Source organism: Drosophila bipectinata, chromosome 3L (assembly GCF_030179905.1).
Source record: "Drosophila bipectinata strain 14024-0381.07 chromosome 3L, DbipHiC1v2, whole genome shotgun sequence".
In the NCBI taxonomy this organism is placed as follows: domain Eukaryota; kingdom Metazoa; phylum Arthropoda; class Insecta; order Diptera; family Drosophilidae; genus Drosophila; species Drosophila bipectinata.
The window spans coordinates 6006243-6028894 of NC_091738.1; the positions used below are offsets into that span (position 1 = coordinate 6006243).

The 22652-nt window shown below is 42.3% G+C and overlaps 5 protein-coding genes across 7 annotated transcripts; 2 read left to right on the plus strand and 3 right to left on the minus strand.

Moving 5' to 3' along the window:
• Nucleotides 1–378: 378 nt before the first annotated feature.
• On the minus strand, nucleotides 379–6321 carry Cdk12 (Cyclin-dependent kinase 12). The gene is made up of 8 exons (XM_017245922.3): nucleotides 5977–6321; nucleotides 4857–5380; nucleotides 3996–4798; nucleotides 3781–3940; nucleotides 2464–3691; nucleotides 2008–2396; nucleotides 1317–1790; nucleotides 379–1257 (listed from the first exon to the last, which is right to left on the minus strand). Exons 2-8 carry the CDS (start codon nucleotides 5051–5053, stop codon nucleotides 1098–1100), a joined length of 3411 nt encoding a protein of 1136 aa, XP_017101411.2. The 5' UTR covers nucleotides 5054–5380; nucleotides 5977–6321; the 3' UTR covers nucleotides 379–1097.
• Nucleotides 6322–6697: 376 nt separating this feature from the next.
• Nucleotides 6698–9568, plus strand: SAK (Sak kinase). The gene is made up of 7 exons (XM_017245923.3): nucleotides 6698–6872; nucleotides 6931–7026; nucleotides 7087–7867; nucleotides 7925–8378; nucleotides 8440–8956; nucleotides 9014–9163; nucleotides 9224–9568. The coding sequence occupies exons 1-7, from the start codon at nucleotides 6837–6839 to the stop codon at nucleotides 9506–9508; spliced, it is 2319 nt and encodes a 772-aa protein (XP_017101412.2). The 5' UTR covers nucleotides 6698–6836; the 3' UTR covers nucleotides 9509–9568.
• Nucleotides 9569–9657: 89 nt separating this feature from the next.
• On the minus strand, nucleotides 9658–15137 carry M6 (neuronal membrane glycoprotein M6). 2 transcript variants are annotated; one of them, XM_017245925.3, is made up of 4 exons: nucleotides 14699–15137; nucleotides 11222–11381; nucleotides 10848–11152; nucleotides 9658–10785 (listed from the first exon to the last, which is right to left on the minus strand). In XM_017245925.3, exons 1-4 carry the CDS (start codon nucleotides 14700–14702, stop codon nucleotides 10508–10510), a joined length of 747 nt encoding a protein of 248 aa, XP_017101414.1. In that variant the 5' UTR covers nucleotides 14703–15137; the 3' UTR covers nucleotides 9658–10507. The 2 variants fall into 2 exon arrangements, with proteins under 2 accessions (XP_017101414.1, XP_070136194.1); XM_070280093.1 differs by lacking the exon at nucleotides 14699–15137 and adding an exon at nucleotides 12139–12557.
• A 195-nt stretch (nucleotides 15138–15332) lies between these two features.
• Nucleotides 15333–22358, plus strand: Glg1 (golgi glycoprotein 1). 2 transcript variants are annotated; one of them, XM_017246001.3, is made up of 6 exons: nucleotides 15333–16434; nucleotides 16647–17856; nucleotides 17922–18319; nucleotides 18508–18876; nucleotides 21294–21663; nucleotides 21721–22358. In XM_017246001.3, the coding sequence occupies exons 1-6, from the start codon at nucleotides 15706–15708 to the stop codon at nucleotides 21996–21998; spliced, it is 3354 nt and encodes a 1117-aa protein (XP_017101490.2). In that variant the 5' UTR covers nucleotides 15333–15705; the 3' UTR covers nucleotides 21999–22358. The 2 variants fall into 2 exon arrangements, with proteins under 2 accessions (XP_017101490.2, XP_017101491.2); XM_017246002.3 differs by having other exon boundaries at nucleotides 15334–16434; nucleotides 17922–18307.
• Nucleotides 18902–21011, minus strand: Est-Q (Esterase Q). The gene is made up of 5 exons (XM_017246003.3): nucleotides 20719–21011; nucleotides 20463–20606; nucleotides 19757–20408; nucleotides 19502–19695; nucleotides 18902–19450 (listed from the first exon to the last, which is right to left on the minus strand). The coding sequence occupies exons 1-5, from the start codon at nucleotides 20974–20976 to the stop codon at nucleotides 19016–19018; spliced, it is 1683 nt and encodes a 560-aa protein (XP_017101492.2). The 5' UTR covers nucleotides 20977–21011; the 3' UTR covers nucleotides 18902–19015.
• Nucleotides 22359–22652: the final 294 nt, after the last annotated feature.

Here is a 22652-nt window from a genome sequence, read left to right on the forward strand (position 1 = left end):
TTAAAGAAAACTATAAATATTGTGATGTACCACTTTCACTGAGAACTAAAAATAACTTCAAAATTTGTTCAATTTTATTTTTAAAAGTAAATAATTTATATAAAAAATTAATCCTCCCATTAATAAACTAACCATTGTTCAGCACTTTTATACTTCTTCTTTATTTTGATAGTTCTAAATCTTCAAAATATTAGACAATTGAATTTCCTCTTTTACATATTACTTTTGTTGTGGGTGTAATATAATTGCATTAATAATCAATCTATTTACAAAATTTTGGGTGAATCGTTTTCAGTCTCACGCACATCATGCAAGTAAGTGTGATGCTGTGTGCGTTCAAACATCATATTAAAATATAAAACTTATCAAATGCCAGCGTATGGGTAAATTAGTACATATTTACTTGATAAATTCATTTATAATTTACACATTACTTAAATACTTAACAATAAACTAAGCTAGTCAATATACTATCTGTAGTCTATTTTATTATTATATAACAATTTGTTTTTGAATTAAAATGCTAATCTTTAACTGCTTCACTATGTACGCTTATATCGTAGGCTTTGAAACGTACTCCTCACTCAAAAATCGCTTCGCAAGCCTGTGTGAATCGCTCGTTTCTGAAATATTTATATTTATACGCACTGAGTTATTATATTACATTATTATGTTTCGTGAATTATTGCATTCCTGCTCATTATTGATGAGGCCTCAAGCGATTGCCAAATTTAGATTCGATTGAACAATAAATACAAATTGAAGAGTACAATTAAATATTTAAAACCAAATATATGTATCGTAATTGTTATTATTGAGTTTTTACAGCGATCTATTCAATATGCCCAACATATAAAGCAATTTATAAATGTAGCCAAGACTTTATTGAAGCTGTCTGAAACGCAACAGCGGTTAGGTTAGAGTAACTCAAACTATTCTGACCCTGTCCACGAATAACAGAATCCCATTACTAGTTACGTTACTATTAGTTACTAGTGCCACCAGGCACATTCATTCTCCTCCTCCTCCTCCTCCCCATCTTCATCGTGCTGTTTAATGCTCTCCCTTACGTTCAGAAGCGAAGCATACAGCAAATGCTAAGCATCTCCCACCATGGCAGCTCCATGCTGTTGGTATTTGGTCGTGGCTATCACCGTCGGAGGCAGTGCCTCTTGTTGTTCCCGCAGCTGACGACGTCGCTTTTTGCTCCAAAGCTCATGGCAGTCTTGCCACGTCGGCAACTGTGGCGTGGGCATGCTTTAAATATATTAAAACATCAGACAGGATCACATTAAACACCCAGAAAGAAAACTTACTCGTCAGGATTAATTTTCTTTAGCCATGGCGAACGGAGCGCATCTTCGGCCGTGATGCGCTTGTCGGGGTCGAGGTCCAGCATTTTGTCCAGAAGGTCAAGTGCCTGGGCTGGCATAAACTCAAAGTCTTCTCGCAGGCGGCGACGATGCGTCTTCTTCTGCTTCAGCGTATGAAACAGGGGCAGCTTTATAACATTTGGCCACACGGCAGGCACTGGAGAGCCGCAAATCTTTGATATGGTCTCCAGCTGCGCCATCTCGGCATTGGCCTGGAACAGCGGCCGCTTCACAAAGAGTTCACCCAGAATGCAGCCGCATGACCAGACATCAATCGACGGACCATATCGCTCCTCGCCCAGAAGAAGCTCCGGCGGTCGATACCACAGGGTTATTACTTTGTTCGTATAGGGACGTTCTCGATCGTCGGCGTTGTACAGCCGCGCCAGACCGAAATCCGCCAGTTTGACTTTACCTCTACAGAAAGGAGGAAAAAAATATAAATATTTTGAAGTACTTCCCTTCAAAGTATTCCTTAAACAAGGAATATCCTTCGAACTAAAGATAATATAAGTAATAGTAAGGGATATGGATCGCTTATGGACAGACAACTATGGAATAGTAATAGTAACTCCACTCCACCTCCATTTCTTAAATTCCTTAAATAATACACCCTAATTTTGACGCTCCGCACCTGTTGTTCATTAAAATGTTCGAGCACTTGATGTCTCGATGGAGAAAATTCTTTTTGTGGCAGTAGTTGAGGCCGTCCAATAGCTGCTTCATGATACTCGCGTTGTTCTCCTCGTTAAAGTCAACCATACCGGACTCGAGCAGACCCATTAGATCGTGGTCCATGTACTCAAATACCAAGTAGAAGGAGCCCTTATCTTTACGAAACTCTACTGCATCCTGTTTGTCCGTTACAATTTCGTGGAGGTTGACTATGTTGCGGTGGTTAAGTTGCCGCAATATTTTGATTTCACGCACAGCCGTAATGGGAAAGCCTTCTTTTTCATGCTCCAGACGGACCTTTTTCAGGGCCACCATGTCATTGGTATGATTATCCCGAGCCTTGTAGACCTGAAAACAGAAAAAATGATTAGACTTTGGGGTTGAACATGTTTTTCGGCTTTAATTTATTCCTTACCTGCCCGTAAGTTCCTTCTCCAATTTGGGCAATCATCTCGAACACATCCACGCACCGCTCGCCCCAGTCGCGAACGTTGTTTCGTGAATCCCTCCGATTGAGTATCACGGGGCGACGACGATTAGCAGACTGGGCACCATGACCACTGCCCGCATTGCCTCCCGATGGAGCATCAAAGTCCTCCGGACTGTCGATTACATCGTCGTCGCCACTTAGTTCTTCACTTCCCGGAATTACCGGCGGCATTGGAAGATTTAATAGACTTTTGTTGTTGCTGGCGTTGGAATTGATATTTTTCTCATCCGATTCTTTTTTCTGCGCCGGCGACGGAGATCTTTCATTGACCAAATCAAGGGCATTCATCCCAGGTGGCAAAGGCAACGCAGTCAGACTCTTCGGTTTGAGATTAGAGATTAAAGTTGTCTGTTGGGAGGGTTTCAAAGGCGTGGAGCTATCCAAGACGTCGGCGGAGCTAAGATTTGTATTTGGAAGCGGGTCAATCTCCTTGTTTGGCATGGGAATGTTATTGAGGTCGAAGTCTGGTTTGCCGCCGTGTTTCGCCACCTCAAGGCCGTTGGAAGTCGTGCTCAACGCTGCTGGTGTTCCACTTCCAGGTCCCGAGTTCGGTGTGTTGCCATCAATCGACGAGCTGTTATCGTTGATAGTCAGGGCACCATTACTATTGCTGTTGCTATTCTCCTCCTGCCGTTCGATAATCTCCTTCAAAGCCTTTTGTCTTTTGTGACGATCTTTCACCAATTCGGCAAACAGGCTTGTCTCGCTAATCTTCTTAATGTACTCCTCGCGTTTACTCTTGAGGTCCCGCGAGGCGGGTGATCGACTGCGCGATGCCGAGCTGTCACTACTGATCGAGCTGGGTGACCGGCGACGACTGCCCCCTCTAGTTCGTTGGCTTCTCAGCTTCGGTGAACGACGATGCGAGTGATGAGAGTGGTGGTGCGAGCTGGAAGCTCCTACAGGCGAAGGCGACGACAAGTCCATGTAACGAGAGCTGGTTCGTGGTGACCTCGAGTAACGATCCGCCGATGTTCCAACTCCAGAAGCACGTTTCGATGACCTGGCCGTATGAGAAGACGGTGGACTAGCCGCCGAGCTATACCTATGTTTGTGGCTGCTGCTGTGACGGAAAGAGTTAGAGCTCCCACCACCCGACGTAAGGCCACCTAAGGGAGATTGCCGACTCCTCGAGTGTTGCACACTTGGGCTCCTAAAAAGAATTAGAAAACATTAAAATTATAATTCCATAAAGGCTCCATTTAGTGTAAAAACTAAATGTTAAAGAACTACATTCTGTACCTCGATGACCTCCTGGAATACCGATCTCTGCTATAGCGATCATATTTGCTCGAATGGTGCCTACTGTGGTCAATGTTACCGATGCTCACATCCCGCCCATCGCCGTACTTTCGTCTTTTGTGGGGCGGGGTAGTTGATTGGTGGTTGTAGCGATCCATTTCTAAAAAAACCAACTCATTAATACGTTGTAGGAAGGTATATTTTAATAAACTAACCTGGTGTCAACCGCTTTATCTTCCTGCCATCATTTGTAGTCGCGTAGCGCCCCGGGTAGCCATCGTGATGGCTACTACGGTGATGCAGGCTGATATCATCTTTGTGGGGACTCTGCGCATATCGGGAGCTTCGCGAGTCGCGAGATCCTGATGTCCCCGCCACTCCTCCACCACTGATATGATGTGATGGCGGTGGGGTGCGCGGGGAGGTGGCAAACCTTGGCCCATTGCCACTGGATCGAGCAGACGAAGGAGGAGTCCGATGCCTGCTACCCCCAGCTGACTTGTTTGTGACGGTGACCTGCAAATTACTACCCAATGAGGTGCTGCTTGCTTCCACTCGTTCGGAATCACCGTAGTAGCCGCTGCTATTATTGGCGCGACGTGAGGGAGGCGGCGTTGCTGGCGGACTGCTGTCCGTGATGTTGTGAGGGGGCGCTGCACTGACTGTTCGCTCATTGCTCTTTTGCGGAGCAGTGGGAGGAGTGTAGCGACGGTCCAAAAGAGCATTGATCTCGTTGTCAGACATGGATTCGATGCTGGAGTAGGACTTGGCCCGTTTCTTCTTTCGCTTCTTGGACTTCTTTTTGGACTTGTGCTTTTGCTTCTCCTTCTTTTGCTTCTTTCGTTTTTGCCGCTTCATCTCAGCCTCCAGTTCATCGGTGTCGATGGTGTCGTCACTGGACATGTAAAGCTCCCTGCTCCACAATTCGTCCTTCGATGTAGTAGTTGCGGGAACATCTCTATGATTAGAGGTCTCTTTTCTAGAGTGTGAATCATTCGATTCGTCTCCACGTCGTTTTCTGTGAATTGTAATTATTCTGTAATATATGGATCGTAATGGATCTAATATTTTCTTACCTATAATTGTCATAGCCTTCCTTTTCGTTCTTAGGGGCGGGCCGATTTTTTGTAAACTGATTATCAGTGGCTGGCTTTGGTTTTTTGTTATTTGCTGCGGCATGGTCCGCCTCTCCGGCCTCGGCATCCGAGAAGTCTTCCGAGCTAACGTCCGAGTACTCCACAAGTGCGGTCGCCGCGGCGGAAGATGCATGCATCTTAACTTAGAATCTTCCTTGGATCGGAGCACCCGGAAGATTCAAATCCGTATATGTACGATTCCGTAACCACTTTAGTAATAACCAGTCTGTTGGTTTATTGTTTTCACCTGCAGCTGTAGTCGAGCTATTTTCTGTAGCTTGAAAGGGAAATTTTCCTCAAAGCAGCACCGAATTTATTTACATCGCTGCCTCTCTGCATTACCACAAATTCTTGAGATGTCTTCTTTACATGTTTATCGCGAGCATATATCAGCTTATTACCATCAAGCAAGTTCAGCTTTCAGTTCACGGGTGGTTTAATGGTCAAATTAATGTTTCTTTTCACTAAAATTAACATACAAAAAATTATAACTTGTCATTTTAAGGTTATAATGTGTTGAAAGTGTGACCAGAGCCCGTCTTCGCTTTCTACGGTGTGTCCAAAACAATATGTTATGCGATGAATATCTAAGGTTATTCCATGGCGGCTTTTTAAATATTGTTTTTAAGATTGTTTTTAAATAAAAATTGTAATTGAAGAAAATATTTAATAGTACTTAAGCCATTTACTAACTTTACTTTAACCAGCAATTCAAATATTGTAATATTAAATAAGTAAATAAAAATTATTATTTCAACCAAACTTTATTGTTATTTAAATTATTTTTTATTTAGTTATTTAGTTTAAAAAGTTTAATGAATATTATATACCAGCAAGCTGTTGGTATAAAATAAAATATTTTATAGAATAAAATATTTCATATTTAAAATTAATTTAAGGATTTCCGAGAATATTATACAGCACTGTTTTAGCACTGTTGCTCGTCGGTGACGTAGTGTTTTATAAAAGTGTGCGTGAAGCTGCAAGGGGCATACTACATACAAGCATACGAAAGAATATACGTATGGATGTGGGTCACTTTATTGTTCTGCGGACTTACCTGTTTTTGTTGGATAAATTATGCAAACAACACTTTTAAGGACCTTAACGAAACCGTGCTGAACCGAACTCACGTTTCTAAGCCTCTTATACGCCGAAACAAACGCACTGATTATTCTCAAAGTTATTAAATAACACGACTCGTACTTTTCGCCGTTGTTTACTCATTCGAATCTGATTCTTTGCTCGAAAATTGAATTATTTCTTTGTATGTTTATAACAGATAAAAGAAAGTTTGTTCAAAAGCAAGTTTCATGCATTAGGCATTGTTTATGTAGCTAAAACATTAGAATAAATTCGATTTTCTGCATTTGCAATAGCTGGCAAATTCTCGGCGATTAATCAACCAGGGCTGCAGAGTTGTTCAATGCCGTGGAATGCGATAAGAAAATAAATCATTAGAAAAGTTCTCATGTTCAAACGTCTTTTTTAATATAACTTCTTTTATATGGCTACGTTTAAAATTAAAAATTTCAAATCTCATTTTAAGCTATGAAATGATATTGCCGAAATTTTCATAGTTACAGAGAATATCGTTTTAAGATATATTTTTTCCAGACTGAAAGTCTATTTGGCTTAGGCCTTAATTAGCATATTATACAAAGACAAAGAACTGTTTTATTAAACTATAAATGTTTTATTAAACTGTTAACTATAATTGGTTTTAAGTATAAATTTAAAAAACATCGATAAATTTCTAGTGTGGGTTAATGTAATTCAAATCTAGGCTTTTATTTACCAACACTATCTGTGGCGTTCCTTTTCAAATTTTTTTCGCTTGTTTGTTTGTTTACATGGCTTTGGTTGAATAATAATAATAATAAGCAATAGTCGTAGCGATTATAATAACAACAAGTGACAATGTTATCCAACCGGGCTTTTGGAGAAACAATTGAGGTAGTGATTTCATGAATATAGCCTATAGACATTATTTAAGCGTTGTTTAACTTTGCAGGAGTACGAAGTACAGCACTTGTTGGGCAAAGGCGGTTTTGCGAGTGTCTATAAGGCAAGATGCCTACACACACATCAGGATGTAGCTATCAAAATGGTAAATAAAATGTAGGATTTCTTAATACAAAAAGTATTAAAATAATCATTTATCCACTAGATCGACAAAAAACTTATCCAGGGAACAGGACTGACCAATCGGGTGCGACAGGAGGTGGAGATCCACTCGCGTCTCAAGCACCCTTCCGTGCTGCAACTGTACACGTTCTTTCAAGACGCCAACTATGTTTATTTAGTACTGGAATTGGCCCATAATGGGGAACTGCATCGCTATATGAACCACATTGGAAGACCCTTTACGGAAGCAGAGGCTGCATCGATTCTGAGGCAGGTGGTAGCGGGCCTGCTGTACCTGCATTCCCATAACATTATGCACAGGGATATTTCCTTGTCCAACCTGCTTCTGAGCAAGGAAATGCACGTAAAGATCGCTGACTTCGGGCTAGCTACACAGCTGAAGCGGCCTGATGAGAGGCATGTAACCATGTGCGGCACCCCCAATTATATATCACCTGAAGTAGTGTCCCGGACGTCCCATGGCTTACCAGCTGACGTTTGGAGCGTGGGTTGCATGCTGTATACCCTGCTTGTCGGTAGGCCTCCTTTCGAAACGGATGCTGTGCAAACTACACTTAATAAAGTTGTTTTATCCGAATATATAATGCCGACTCATTTATCCTACGAGGCACAGGACTTGATTAATAAGTTACTGAAAAAGGTTCCGCATGAGCGTATTGCTTTGGAACATGTTTTACGGCATCCATTTTTGACAAAGAGTTTGAACAACAGCACCAATGGAGTGTACTCAGCGCCGGGCGCGTTGAATGTGTTCAGTCAGAGCCTGGAGAGTGGGGACAGTGGTATTATTACCTTCGCAAGCAGTAAGTAATGATAAAAGTATGTTTTAAACGTGTAATAATTATTCTGAATCCCATTAGACGACTCTAGAAATTCGCATCGGCTTCGGTCTGTAGAAAATACGGCACCCCTTCAAGCATTACCACAAATACAGGAAGAATTTATGCAGGACAAGTATCGACCCACCTATGATCAACCGATGGCCGGTTTATTTAAGCAACCTTCGAGCACGCGTATGGAACAAAATTGGTTACCGAAAGAAAAGGATGCTCCGTTTCGCATGGAAGTTCCCGCGGTAGAGAAGCCTGCTCCTTTAAAGGAGGAACGCATTTCGGTACCTCCATTAAATACAAAGAGGTTGCTACCGACGCGTTATAAAACAAAAAATGCAATTATGAGTATTCTGAGGAATGGTGAGGTTGTACTCGAGTTTCTAAAGTTTCGGCCGAAGTTTAATGAAGACCGAGTTACTGATATTTGTCGCATTTCCGACGATGGAAGGCGTATTATAATTTACCAACCTGATCCCGGACGGTAAGAGGCAATCATTAACCTTTTTTACGTTTTACTGAATTATAAATTTATATTCATTTAGTGGTTTACCTATAAGAGACCATCCACCAGAGCTCCAGATACCGAACGAGGACTGTGTTTACAACTACGACAGTTTGCCCAGCAAGCACTGGAAGAAGTATGTTTATGCCGATCGTTTTGTGGGCCTAGTAAAGAGCAAAACCCCGAAAGTCACCTACTTCAGTGCATTGGGAAAATGTCAACTGATGGAAACGATGACGGACTTTGAGATTCGCTTTTATTCGGGAGCCAAGCTGATTAAATCGCCCTCTGAGGGACTTAAGGTTTATAACCCGAATGGGATGCTATTATCGGATCATGCTAGCGCGGAAGCTCGATCCATGATAGATCATGGAAACGAGTGCTTTACACATTGTGTTAGTATCAGCAATGCCTTGGAACTGGCCCAGACTAAAGACAATACATGTTTTCCTGTCACGATCGGACGCAGGCCAGTCACAGAGGTGCAACCATCTCAAAGGCTTGACGGTCTTAGAGACACTACAAACTTTGCCTATTCAACACCAAAATCGAATCAGGTACGGAACTGTTTTCTCTTTTATTGTATATTTTTATTGAATCATTGTTCGTCTTAGGGCTCAATCAATTTTTCCGTAAGCACTATTTCGTCGATTCGAAATACCACTGACTTTGGATCAAACTCCTCGAGAACAAACATGCTAGCCGCTCAGCAAAATATTCCAATCAAACGCATCAATCTTCCAGACATTGGAGTCGCTACAGAGGTAGGATATTTCTTGATGGTTTTTAGAGTTTATTAAGTACTATATTTATGTATATTTTAGTTGTCCCATGGAGTTGTACAGGTGCAATTTTATGATGGATCTGTGGTGTCTATCATTCCGGACATTCAAGGAGGCGGCGTCACTTACACCCAATCGAATGGAATTTCAACTCACTTTGGCAGAGACGACGACTTGCCATTTACAGTCAGAGAAAAACTTAGCCAGTTGCCGCACATTCAATTGAAGTTGAAGACAGCTCCTCTTTTGAGCAATAGCAGGAAGATTGAATACAATGCTATGACTCCCAAAACGACGACGCCTTGCTATAATCGCATGCTTTTATAATCAAATCAAAAAGTTTTACTTGCAGAGTTTAGGCATAAAATAATACATTTGTATTGTAAAATAAAAGTAACTATATATTTTCTAAGTTCCCTTGGCCTTTAATTGGTGTTCTGTATTATAATTATATATTTCCAATTTCAAACAGATAGTTGGTTTTATAGATCTTTATTAAAGTGCTTAGATGCCTAAGTGTAAACACTTGCTCCTACTTTTTTGTATAGATATAGGTTAGAAAAGTGTGGTATAAAATATATTAGCATTATATTAGAGATAGATGTATATATATTAAATACAAGATAAATATACGGACCTATATTTACTTCAATCGATTGATATTAAAACTTTTAAATCTATTTGTTTTTTATATAAAAATGCTACTTCCGCCCAGATAGAAATACTTCGGCAGGATTCGTATTGCTTTACAATGCTAGACGCAATAGTGAAATATACACATTTAAGAGCAATTTCTTGTACAGATATTATTAAAGGTAATCATGCTTGGATGGATTACACTGTACATAATATATATATATATTATTTCGATTAACTAACGTCGTTGTATTTATAAGAAGATGCATTAAGCAATTCAGAAGAATCAATTTGAGCATAAGCATTATTTGTCTTTCAAGTTTGTGTGTATTTATTGTTGGTAAGATGATAACAAACAGAAGAGCGAGTGATTAACTAAGGTGAAGGTATGCTAACTTAATGTAATGGACGGAAAACTAATATAAGTGAAAGTACAAAGGCATGTGAAAAGCGCTAATGGTTTGGCAGTTTTCGGTGATGTTTGTGCGGATGCAGGAGCATAAATTAATTATAAAGCAAATAACGCATTAAATGAACAAGCAATCATGCAAAATAATCTTTAATCTTAGGTCTAAACATAAAGTCTTAACTATAGCTTGTCGGTTTTCGATGGAGTTTAGTTTTCGGTTCGATGTCTCAAATAGCGCTCGACTTGTCCTTAAGCTCAAATTGAATCTTCTGAAATATGTCCTAGAAGCGGTCCTTCGACGTCGCACTGTACTCCAGCTCGTTGAGGTTCTGGATTTCCTGCAGTTCCTGGAACTTTTCATGGTCCCGGATATGCGCATAGTTGGCAGACAGGCACATCAGGTAGTGGACCAGACTGAGGATGACCAGGAGCGCAGATAGAGTGGCCAATATGAACATGACTTCAGCGTTTTCAACTCCGTCTTTGCAGAAAGCCTTGATCTCGTATTTTTCGCACACCTTCATATCCTCGAGTTTGGTGTTTGGAGGGAACATGAAATCTATATAAAAAATTACATTAATTAGATGTCTATTGGTGAAGATATTCAAAAGATATCCTTACGAAATTGGGTCAAATCAATGCAACTTTGAGAGTGCTCCACACTCGAACACATGTTCCAGAACATGGTGTATATGAAGGTAACCACAACCAGGAAGCATAGGATCAGACTCCATACAAAGTTGAGCAGATAGGTTATGCCCATGAGCACGGCGCACGAGATTCGTCCTCCCACACGGGATCTCCACGCCCTATAGACCTTATATCGGGTGGCACCTGTTGCCAGGAACCCAACAAACAGAATCATAAATCCCAGGGCTGCCATGCCGGCTCCAATTATGACGAAGATCATCTGAACGGCCTCGATCCTGAAAGGGAACAGGTACAAGTATATTACAATATTGTTCAATGTTATGTTTGATATGTTAATCACTCACCATATCAGGCGCAGGTGAAACACTTGATCCACCATTATGACGGTAAGCGAAGCCCCTCGGTACATGGTGAAGCAAAAGATGCCCACTCCCAGGAGGCACATGAGGGTGGCGATCAGGGTGGCGTAGGGAATACGGGCCATGCATGATTGACAGCAGTCTCCTGTAATGGGGGGACATTATTTTAATTAATGTGATTAACAAATTTAAAGTAAAAATAATTTTTATTTAAAATAAAGCTACACTAATAGCTTCCAAAGTCTAATAACAGACTCCTTGAAAGGTTCTATGTGCCCAAAAGAAAAAGAGTTGTAGGTGAAAAGAATTTAAAGAGTTTTTGCTGAAATATTCTTTAAAGGATAGTCTTAGCTATTGTCTAAAAAAATATAATAAAGATATCATAGAGAAAGCTATATTGAAATTATAAATTTGTAGTTTTATAAATATATAATTTAATTATCAACAATAAATTAAATCTTTATATACTCTTCTATAGTTTTTGAGAAAATATAATAAAAAGAGAGAAAAATAAACATTAATAGCGATTCTACGGAAATGAGAGTATCAAATTATTATTAATCAACAAAAAGGTGAAAAATGGTTAGCGTGAAACAAAGTATATACCCGCGGTACATATCTGACAAACAAATGTTTCTAAATATATATATGTTTTTTTTTATAGACATATAGACGTAGTGGCTTGTGCAAGCATAAAGGGAAAAGAGAGTGATAAGATAACAGGTGAACCAGCGACTGGCAGTGATACAGGTTGTCCAGTGATTCACGTAAAAGCAGAATAAGCCACAAGGTGTACACACACATTTAATTCAGTGAAGTGAAAATGTTTCTTTTTTTTATCGAACTATTATTTGGTGTTTCGAAAACATCAATGGCCCAGAAATGTGGGTTCCGATTCGTACCTTCGCCTCCGCGCTCTGTGTACCTGTCCAAGGAGTGATCCGAGCGATAGGAATTCCGGCGACGATTCTGAATTCCGGTCGCATTGTACGGATTGCCGTTGTAGGCCCGCGTCAGGACGCCGCCGTCGTCCTCGAAGTTCGTCTCGAGCAGGATCTCCTCGCGTGGATCCCGGATCCGGTCTCGATTATTGCTCCCCCTGCCCGGCATACTGCACAGCGCTTTTATTTTTAGATCGGAAATGAATGCAGGAATTGCACACACAGGTTTTAGTTAAAAGAATTTGTATTTTCACCAGCCAAGTTCAGCACATAATGAATGATTCACAAGCGCACCGACGTCATTCATGCGGAGGGGCTTAATAATTAGTCTTTATAGTTTTACGAACGAACAACGATTGACCCTCCCGTAGAAGACGCACAATCAGAATGGGGACTGCCAGTTTCTACATTCTCTGTTCTTCCAAAGAGAGTGAGAATACATACACTCTCGCTGATAACTGCCTTTGTTAAGTGTTACTCTTACTTTCATGGAGGGTATTGTAACTTTTTCTTAAAGTGTAGGAGTTGGAAGAGCTAAAAAAAGCTCCAGACTTTTTTAAAAAGGCAGGGATTCAAAAACTTCCCAACTATAGCTTAGAGATGGTTCTGGAATAGATCTTGTATCTGTTTCTCACAAAGACCTGTATCTGAAGCCTCAAAAAGTCCCTGTATCTAAAGGGAATATAAGCTTGAAATATCTGTAAGAGTATGCCATATTCGGCCTTAATGGAATTTATCTTTACTTTAATGTTTTTTCTCTTAATTTTTCTCTTACTCTGCACTCAAAAAAATAGTATTAAAGTTGCTTCTATACTATAGATGCTTTTGCTTAAAATTAGACCTTTTAGGGCTTTTATTTTCATACAAGCAAAATATTATCAGTATTAAAAAATTTGATAAAAAAAGCCAACAATTTTTTTATTACTCCATAATGTTAATTAAAAATTAGGCTTCATACATTTTTCAAAAATGCAATTCTTTTTTTAAGCTCTTCTTTTGATCTTGTTTCTGTGTAAAAAAGGCGGGCTACTTGAATTAAATGAGACAATTAGAACTCGTTGGGAGAAGTTTACGGCTTCGGTCGGGTCAAAAAGTCAAAATAATAAAGTTAAATTAAGTTAAGGAACAAGAAATGATACTGCCGTTTTTAAGGCAAGTTGAATGTAAGACAATGAACTTGAATAACTGAAGTTGGGCTATTTGCTTTTGTGGGATTTCGCATTTGCATAAAAAATTGGCACTTGTAACCCACATTCTTACCTATTATAACAACGTTAATTAAAAAGAATGTTAAATAATAAACTGAAAAGCTAACTAAAAAGTAACAAACAAGATAAATCCTTCTATCATTGACACTTTTCAACCACTCTTTGCTTTGAAAATAAGCTAATTAGGTGCTTAAGGACATTAAAATGACAGTTTAAAAGCCCCAGCCAAGATAGACAGGACAACGACCTTAGAAAAGCGAATAAGACATCCAGATTACATCCTGCCCAGGAAGCGGCTGAAGAGCCTTTTAAATGCATCCGCATTTGTGAGTTTTCTCACCGGAACTCCCGCGGTGTCTGTGGCAGGCAGGCAGCCAGGCAGCCAGGCAGCCAGGCAGACGGAATGAAAATTGCCACCGAGGCGGCTTTGGGCCACCAACTTTTAACTTCCAGTTGGTAGATGGTAGATGCTAGATGCCAATGACACCCAGCAGGGCCCAAACGCAGGCTTTAGAGCTCGGCATTAGAGCAAAACATTAATTCCGGTAGCGTGCAATGACTCTTGCCAAATGAAATATGGCCGGGAGCTAGAGCGTAAATAAAATAATAGAGGAAGCTCCAAGCTCCTCAGCTCCAAGATGTCCCAGATTTGTGGCTCCTTTTTAAAAACAATTATTACAGGCTATTATTTTTTGTCTGGAGCTTTGCCAAATAACTTTAAAACAAGATAATAGTAACGTGGGTACTTTGGGGGGATAGTTTTCAAACTTTAGACTCTAAAATAGTCATAAAAAAGTCGCCAATAACCTATCTGACTTATTGACCCAGATTCTTTGAAAAGCTTAGCTTCGTGCCTCCACAAAACTGCACTTTGTTGCAATGTCAAACACATGTCAGTCATATAGGAATATTCAATTACTTCTCAGGTACAAATCAACATAAATTGCCTCTAATTATTGCCAATAAAATTTCGGTTTGGATAAATTGTCTTTAAGAATAGGATTCTTTATACATCATGTAACTTGTATATCTATATTTTATAGTTTATTCTGAGAATAAGTAAATAATATTTTAAAATTATCTTGCTCAAACGTAAACATATTTTAAGATTTTTCTTTAAAAAACTTCAAAAGCTCTAAGAAATAATTTTAAATATTATAAGCCTAAAAAAGTTTAATATTTACAGAGTTGAAGCCTAGGTTACTAACTTTAAATTATAACCTAAATTTTACAATTTGAATCCCACCTTTTCCAATTAGGCATATGTTTATGGTTTTGTTTACAATTTGAAACTGTTAACCTTCATTACTTACCCATTTTGAAGCGCTTTATTTTGTTACCAGGTTCCAATTAGATCATTTAAATAACTTCACCTGGCAATGCAAGTGTTATGCAGCGCTATTTTAGTTGTTAGAGTTGGAATTTCTGAAGACTTTTACATATGTTTGTATGTATACAGTTCGCTCTGGTGGCCAAACTCAAAACAAGTTTTAAGGTGTGAGCTTGGGCCAGTGGAAGGGGGAATACTCGCGCTTAAATCTTTTAGCGTTAAATTCTATTCAATTTGGTGTATTAACCAAAAAACTGAATTTATCACTTATTACAGCTTGACGCTTATTTTTGCACTTGTTTATTAGCCTAGGCCTCGGACGCTTTTGACTTAATTCGCATAAAAACAAAGAGTGAGTATCTGCCAGATACTATCTACACAATAACGAGTTTAATGCAACGGAGTGGAGTCTGCCAGTGTGGCCGCAGCTATGGCGCTAAAACAATACCACTACTTGGACATCTTCTATTTTATTTTGTATTATATTTAACAAATTTCTTTATCATATTATTACTCTTTATTATATCTTTAATCTTAAATTTGAAATAAATATATAAACTTTAAAAATTTTGTATTCAAAAACTATCGGTAAAACTTCTAACTATCGTATGGGACTTTTCGCAGTCTGGCAACGGCTGTGAGTCGCAGGCTGAAGATTGCAAAAGTTTTTTTTACCTTCTAAATGCCAAAATAGCTAAATAGCACCATAAAAAAAGGCTGAGCATATACTATCCGGTGATATTAGCGGCCAGGGGTCGACTTGAAGCAATGACTAGAACCTAAGAGTTACGGATCAGCTACCGGCTTTATTTTACCACGCACTTTCTGCAGTTTTTGTTGTTATTGCTGGAGAGTGCATTCCAGAAGTCGACGAAGTTCTAGCTGGATACTGAGTTTGTGGCCGGTTCATAAGCTTACGCAAGCAAATTGGCTGTGGATTGAATCGTGGCCTGCTTTGATGACCCCTTCAGATCGATCAGACAGATAAAGATGCTCCGCACTTTGTTGATACTCTTTTTGGCAACTTCCGCTTCGGCCGGAGACCCGTTGGAGAACTCCCGCAACCGAAGATCCCCCGTTGACGTGGACAGCGATGCCGCTAAAGACATGCACAGTATCATAGACTTGGCCGACTGCCACGACCTCAAGAAGCTCTGTATCCACCAGAAGTCCACCGATAACCTCTCCATGTTGGAATGCGTCCTTACCTTCAGCTCCAGCCAGCTGGAAGAGCTGCCCGATGGATGCCAACATGCTGTTTGGCTGCAACAGCGTCAGTTGCAGCTCCCCAGCTGGTTGGAACACCAATTTCTGCCCGCCTACTGTCCAGCGGAGCGACCCAAGCTGGAGAGCTGCCTGAACTCTGTAAATCTCTGGAGCTGTCTCGACCAGCAGCGGTTAAAGCTGCCCCAAAGCAACGCCTGCCATCAACACTTGCGACGTGGCTACGAGGCTCTAGGTCCGGACTACAGTGCCGTCGAGGAGTTCTACACGGCTTGCTCGCCTCTTGTGGAGGAGCACAAATGCGGCCGCCTAAACATTGATCACCTGCCTTCGGTGCTGTCTCAACTGGGAACGGTGCAGTGCCTGCAAGCTAGTGTGCCCAAGACCAGCATGGAAGCCACATGTCTCAGCGCCGTCAACTCCATCGAGCTGCAACGCGGCATGCTGGAACTGTTTCGGGTCTGCGAGCAGGACCTCGCTTTCCTGTGTTCACAGGTAATAGGAGTATAGAATTCTACTGTTCTACGCAGTTTGGTGTTCTTGATGCTTTCATTTTATATAGTATAAGTTAGATAAAAAGGAAATGAATCATGATTCATTATAGATAAGGTTTAAGATACGTATTTTCAATTCAAAGTCCATACCAACTTGCCCATACCTTTCTTTTATTAACTTTTAATGATATTAAAACCTATATTTCCTTACAGGAAAAATCAGGGACATCGGGAGCCTTTAAGTGCCTGATGCGCCACAAGAACCATCCCTCGATGTCGGCTTCCTGTGCCCAACAGATCACCAAGCGGGACCAGCAGATGGGAAGCGACTACCGCGTCTCGCATGGACTGGCCAAGGCCTGCAAGGACGACATAAAACTCCACCACTGCCGCAAAGGTGTCTCCGAAGACAAGCATGTGCGGCTAGCCCAGATCCTACTCTGTCTGGAGTCGGTTTCCAAGAACGGGACCAAACTGGCACCCGCTTGCCTCGCCGAGCTAAGTGATCATCGTCGCATGTTGATGACGGATTATCAACTATCCCCAGAGCTCCTCAGCGACTGCGCCGATGACATACCCAAGTTCTGTCCGGAGGAGCACAAGGCACAGCTGGTGAATGGACTGGCGAGCACGGGCGGGGAGATTATTCACTGTCTGCTGTCTCACGTGAAGGCCAGGCGTCAGCAGCGACGGGTGACGGCTCAGTGTCAGCGAGGCTTGGAGACTTTGATCAAAGTCAGTGATGCTGGAGAGGATTGGCGAGTAGATCCGGTGCTGAGGCGGGCATGCAAACCCGTTGTGGATCTGGCGTGCAAAGACGTTGAGGGAGGCGAAGCTAGAGTCATGAGCTGCCTAGTGGAGCGCATTGGAACCTCGGTGATGCTGCCCGAATGCGAACAAGCTCTCCTGATCATTGAATATTTCGTGGCTAGGGACTTCAAGCTGGACCCACAGCTCTACAAGCACTGCCGCGATGATGCCGTCAAGTATTGTCGTGCGAAGAAGCAGTGGGATGATGCGCAGAGCATCCAAATGGACCCTGAACGCGGCCCCATGATCTTGCCCTGCCTTCATCGCATGGCCTTCAGTGAAGACGAGCACCAGACCTTGCGGCCAGAATGTTTCAAGGAGGTGAAGCGAGTGATGCGCCAGCGCGCCATATCAATGGATCTCATACCCGAAGTGGAGGACTACTGCCTCAATGATCTTTCGGTGTTTTGTGCGGACTGCACCGAGAAGGGCAGCGAAATGGAGTGTCTGCAGAAGAACATGGATCAGCTACAGAAGGAGTGCAAGGCGGTAGTGGTCAAGTACACGGAGGAGGAGGCCGCTCACGTCGAACTCAACCCCGTGATAATGAGTGTCTGTGGCGAGGCCATGCAGCAGCACTGCTCGTCCATTCTGAAGAGCGGAAAGGACAATGGTAAGAGCTCATCTTTAAACTAAAATATTAAAAGATAAAAAGATATTAATGATGTCATCTTAAAGGCGACATGATGGACTGCCTCATAGCGCACAAAAATGACGCCGATCTCCGTAAGGACCTGCGCTGCCGCGCCGCCATTGAGCACTTCCAGATCATATCCCTGAAAAGTTTCCACTTTACGCCCAAATTCAAAGAGGCATGTCGTCCATTCGTCAAGCGATTCTGTTCCTCGAGTGCCACCAAGACCGAGGTGGTGGCCTGCCTCAGCGAGGTGATGCGCAACGATACAATCAAGGCGCAGCGCCACCAGATCACCAAGGAGTGCCGTCACCAGGTGAAGGCGCAACTCTACCAGCAGCGGGAGAGCATTCAGCTCGACCCAAAGCTAGCCAATGCCTGCAAGCGCGAACTGGAACAGTTTTGCGAAGACCAAAAGGGGCCCGGTCAGGTGAATGAAAAAGCAAGTTGTCTAACGCATCCTTAACCATTTAACTGTCTTAACACAAGGGTCAGTGGATGAAGATTACTATTTCAAGCAGGAACTTAAAGTAATCCTCATTGCTTCCTTAACACGCCTCATACTTTAACCAAAAGAAAACTATTGTATAGACCACATACTCACTTCTTCATTAAAATTACTATTTTTAGGCTCTGGAGTGCCTTATAAAGAAGACGTCCAAGTTGGGCAAAAGCTGCCACCATGCCATCTTCGTCATCAAAAAATCGGAGCTGGGCGACAGCGGCACCGACTACACCCTTCTTAACACCTGCAAGGAGATGATTTACAAGTTTTGCCCCAACGTGGATTCGGCAAAACTCTTGGACTGTCTGAAGACGTACAAGGATGACTCGGTTTTCGACCAGCGCTGTCATCTGGTGGTGGTCAACCGCATGATCGAGCAGAACACCGACTTTAGATTCAATCCGTCGCTGCAGAGTGCCTGTGGGAAGAACATTGATCGATACTGTTCCAGTATTGTGGCCTCTGCCGTGCCCAACGAGGAGCTCAATGGAAAGGTAAGATGATGGCTTGGGAACTACTTTTATTATTATCCTTTAAAGAAACTAAGAGGAACATATAGACGTACATATTGTAGAAGGAACTTCGAAATCAAGGTTGATCAAAACTTAAAAATAACTATCATAGGAAACATTTTCAAAACTCCACATCCTCCCGCTGCAGTCTTCCATTGTCGGGATCATCAATGGCTGCCGTTAAGGTATCCAACAAGTCCTCGCCTTTAGTTATCTCCAAGGCTAGTTTATTGTAAGGACCACTTGGAGTGCTCAAAGGACTCAGTCCACTGGGCACACCATCAATGGCAAAGGAAGTCCACACTTCCACCATTTTCTGGGCCATTAGGGTGTCCTGCTCGTCCAAGGGATGCGTGGCAAACAGGTAGATGTTGTCGTTGGAATGATGTACTCCCCCGTTGAATGGATAGTGCGAGTTTCCGAATTCATAACCAAATCTTGTATGCTCCCCCTCATACTCGAAACTGTACACATAGACGGGTGTGGCCGGCTGGTGGGTGTGGATGTTGTTGGCCAGGGTTATCACAGGAGACTTCATGTAGACCACCGATGTGAGCTAAGGAATACATTATTTCAGTTGTCAGTTGTTAGAGTTCTTGGAACTTACATCAAAGTATGCTGGTATTGCGGCTTTGTGGTCGTGGCTCCTTAATAGTTCCGGATTGAAAAGCAGTCGGTATAGGAGATTATCGGAGAGTCCTGAGGAATCCTTGATTAGATTATCGTTAAACTCCTGGGTGAACTGGCGAACCGTCAGAGCGCTTACATTCCCAATATTTTCCGTAAGAGTGTCGTAATAAGCTGCATCACATAATTATTCTCCCTTCTGGAACTTAATTACATAAAAGTTAATTATACTTACTGGCCAAAACAAAGGAGCCATCATGCTCCGTGAATCCTGTCATCAGTGGAATCTGCCTGCGGTAGTTCTTCATCAAATCAGAGGGACTTTGGGGCAGGATTCCCTGTAGATCTCCCACAATCGGGGAAAATCTCTCCAACATCGTAATTCTCGCCAAATCCACAACCTTGGCTTCCCTCAGACACCTGACCATCTGGTCATCCTGGTCACAATTGCTGCATCCCAGCTGGGCACAGACTCTCCTGGTCTGGGCAATGGGATCCGTATTGATCGCCCATTTGGCGAAAATCGAACCTGATTGCACAATGGCCCTCTTGAAGAGATTCTCTTCTGTTTTGGGACTTAGGAGGAGGGCACTTGCCACTCCGGCTCCGGCACTCTGGCCGAAAATGGTCACCCTTTCGGGATCACCCCCGAATCGATCAATGTGCAGCTGCACCCATTCCAGAGCCAACAAAATATCGGCAATGGGCGCGTTTCCGGGTAGCTCTTCCGAGTAGGTAGACAGCCAACCGAGAGCTCCCACTCGGTAATGAGGCACCACCAGGACAACATCCTTCTCTAGGATGTAGTTGGGCGGGTGATCCTCAGCCGAGCCATTGTAGTATCCCCCGCCATAAATGTAGAACATCACAGGCTGGTTGGCAGTGAGCTGAAAGGCAATCTCTATAAATATTTTGTTAGAAAACAGTCTTGGTAGACTCACGTTTTTGGTGTAGATCGATAGATTAAGGCAATCTTCGAGCTCAGCATCTGAAAGCTGGCCGTCCAAATTGGTAATCACGGGGCAGCGTTGTCCAAAGTTCACGGCGCTAAGGGTGTGCGACCAAGCCGATCGCGCTACAGGTGGCTATCGTCATAAAGCTTATCAGTTAATTGCTTTGCGAAAATCTTAATTGTCAATATGACTCTTAAGACTCTATTGGAGAATAGTGTTGACTTTTGGACCGCACGTGACTCACCCGAAAACGCAGTTCCCCTGTGGGCGGTTCGGCGTACGGGATTCCTCGGAATTGCATAAATGTCTGATCCGTCCAGGCGGTCACTCCATAATTGCCCAGCACTTCCCCCTGGCCGTTGGCTAACTGCACGGTCACGGTGGGGGAATCGGCGGCATCGGCACCCGGGCTACCGGTCAGGGAGATCACCAGCCAGGTGGTTAGAGCGGCGGTTGCTACTCCGCACAGACTTAACATTACGTATACGCCGCGTCTACGCATGGGAACGGACTGATTGGGACTTGAAGCGCAGACGAGAGCGCAGCCGAATGTCGAACGAATTTCAGCCCACGATCAGTATAGCTAGTCCCAGGCGAAAACTATTTTTTTTTATTGGCTATCTGATTTTGTTATCTGCAGTGGGCCGGCCGTCTAAGCAAATCCCCTTTTTTAATTGAACAACCTTTGGATTAAGTAATTGTTTTCGGATTAAAATTATTTTATTGTTGCCAATATGCATATGGCACTTACGACAGGAAAACATTCTGATTGACTCAATGCACTTTAATTAATTGGCAATTTATTTTATTGTTCTGCAGGTCATTCAGTGCCTGAAAGACAAGTTCCGGCAATCGGCGCTGGACGAACAGTGCGCCCAGGAGATGGTCAAGATCCTGCAGGAGCAGGCTCTCAACTATAAGCTGAATCCACTGCTGCAGACGTTCTGCAAGTCGGAGATCCAGGAGCTGTGCAAGGCACACATGGACGCCGATGAGCATGGCCAGGTCGCCGAGTGCCTCAAGTCGGCCTTCCTCCAGAAGCAGATCATCAACCGAAACTGCCAAATGGAGGTGGCCACTCTGATCGCCGAGGCCAAGGCTGATATTCATGTGGATCCCATTTTGGAGACAGCCTGTACCGTAGATCTGCTGCGATACTGCTCCAAGATCTCAAGCGGCAATGGGCGAAGTGAGCTTACAAAACACTTAAGCTATCAAATCCTTTAATATCCAACATATCCTACAGAACTGAACTGCCTCAGGATGCTGCTAAAGGACACGCCCAACTCTCTGGATGCCGACTGCCGTGAGAAGCTGCAACGACGCATCGAAATGTTCCAGAACGCGGACGATACGCTGGCAATGCCACCGGAGGACGTGCAGCAGCTGGTGCAACAGGTGGTGGCTTCACCGGCGCGCAAATTCTTCCTTGTGATACTGATGAGCGCCACGGGCCTGGTCTTCCTCACCGGCATCTTCCTCGGACGGGCCACCAAACGTGCAATGGGCTTAAAGAATAAATAAAACAATAATAGACTGTAGACTGTAGTTGCTGTGTAGAGCCGGAGTGTGTGTGTCTGTGAGCTTGTTATTTTCCATTTCGGCTGATCCATGACCCCGGCAGACCGATGATCGCATCCGATCCAATCCCATCCGATCTAACCCTACCTTCCTCTCACCATCCACTCTGCCTGCCTTTTTGAATATTTTTGTAAGCAATTCGTGGCTTAATCGTTTGTAAGACCAAAAAGTAAGCGAAAGTAAAAAAAAAGAGTAAATATTATGCTAGAAAATAAAGTGCTAGTTCCATTCTTAGGACCTTTTTATGTTATACCTCTTTTTTTATAATATCACCTGTATATTAAATTGTATTTTTGTAAAGAATCGTGGTTTTTTAAATTTATTTTTAGGGGTGAACCATAATCAAAGGATCTTTTTGCTGGGTTGGCATGAAACTTGAAAAGCTGTTTATAATCAAGGACATTATAATTACTAGTCTGAGATAATGCAATAAGAGTTTGTAAAATATCTTTGTAAGCATTTATTTTTATGGGTAGTTATATTTTTTATTAGCCATAAAAATCAAGACGTGTCAATAGTTACAGTTACAAGTATCATTTTTAAACTGCAAAAACTTCAAAATTATCTTATTTTTAATAATATGATCAAAATTTTCAT

Excerpts from the sequence above, each read along its gene's own strand:
- Cdk12 (XM_017245922.3), bottom strand. The coding sequence starts at position 5,053 with ATGCATGCATCTTCCGCCGCGGCGACCGCACTTGTGGAGTACTCGGAC. Across the intron at positions 3,941-3,995 it reads GATAAAGCGGTTGACACCAG|AAATGGATCGCTACAACCAC; the intron begins GTTAGTTTATTA and ends TGGTTTTTTTAG. Across the intron at positions 1,258-1,316 it reads AAGAAAATTAATCCTGACGA|CATGCCCACGCCACAGTTGC; the intron begins GTAAGTTTTCTT and ends ATATATTTAAAG.
- SAK (XM_017245923.3), top strand. The coding sequence starts at position 6,837 with ATGTTATCCAACCGGGCTTTTGGAGAAACAATTGAG. Across the intron at positions 6,873-6,930 it reads CTTTTGGAGAAACAATTGAG|GAGTACGAAGTACAGCACTT; the intron begins GTAGTGATTTCA and ends TTAACTTTGCAG. Across the intron at positions 8,379-8,439 it reads TACCAACCTGATCCCGGACG|TGGTTTACCTATAAGAGACC; the intron begins GTAAGAGGCAAT and ends ATATTCATTTAG.
- M6 (XM_070280093.1), bottom strand. The coding sequence starts at position 12,346 with ATGCCGGGCAGGGGGAGCAATAATCGAGACCGGATCCGGGATCCACGC. Across the intron at positions 11,382-12,138 it reads CACAGAGCGCGGAGGCGAAG|GAGACTGCTGTCAATCATGC; the intron begins GTACGAATCGGA and ends CCCCCATTACAG. Across the intron at positions 10,786-10,847 it reads CATTGATTTGACCCAATTTC|ATTTCATGTTCCCTCCAAAC; the intron begins GTAAGGATATCT and ends TTTTTTATATAG.
- Glg1 (XM_017246001.3), top strand. The coding sequence starts at position 15,706 with ATGCTCCGCACTTTGTTGATACTCTTTTTGGCAACTTCCGCTTCGGCC. Across the intron at positions 17,857-17,921 it reads GAAGAGCGGAAAGGACAATG|GCGACATGATGGACTGCCTC; the intron begins GTAAGAGCTCAT and ends GTCATCTTAAAG. Across the intron at positions 18,877-21,293 it reads ACGAGGAGCTCAATGGAAAG|GTCATTCAGTGCCTGAAAGA; the intron begins GTAAGATGATGG and ends ATTGTTCTGCAG.
- Est-Q (XM_017246003.3), bottom strand. The coding sequence starts at position 20,976 with ATGCGTAGACGCGGCGTATACGTAATGTTAAGTCTGTGCGGAGTAGCA. Across the intron at positions 20,607-20,718 it reads CAGGGGAACTGCGTTTTCGG|CCACCTGTAGCGCGATCGGC; the intron begins GTGAGTCACGTG and ends TTATGACGATAG. Across the intron at positions 19,696-19,756 it reads TGGCTCCTTTGTTTTGGCCA|CTTATTACGACACTCTTACG; the intron begins GTAAGTATAATT and ends TATGTGATGCAG.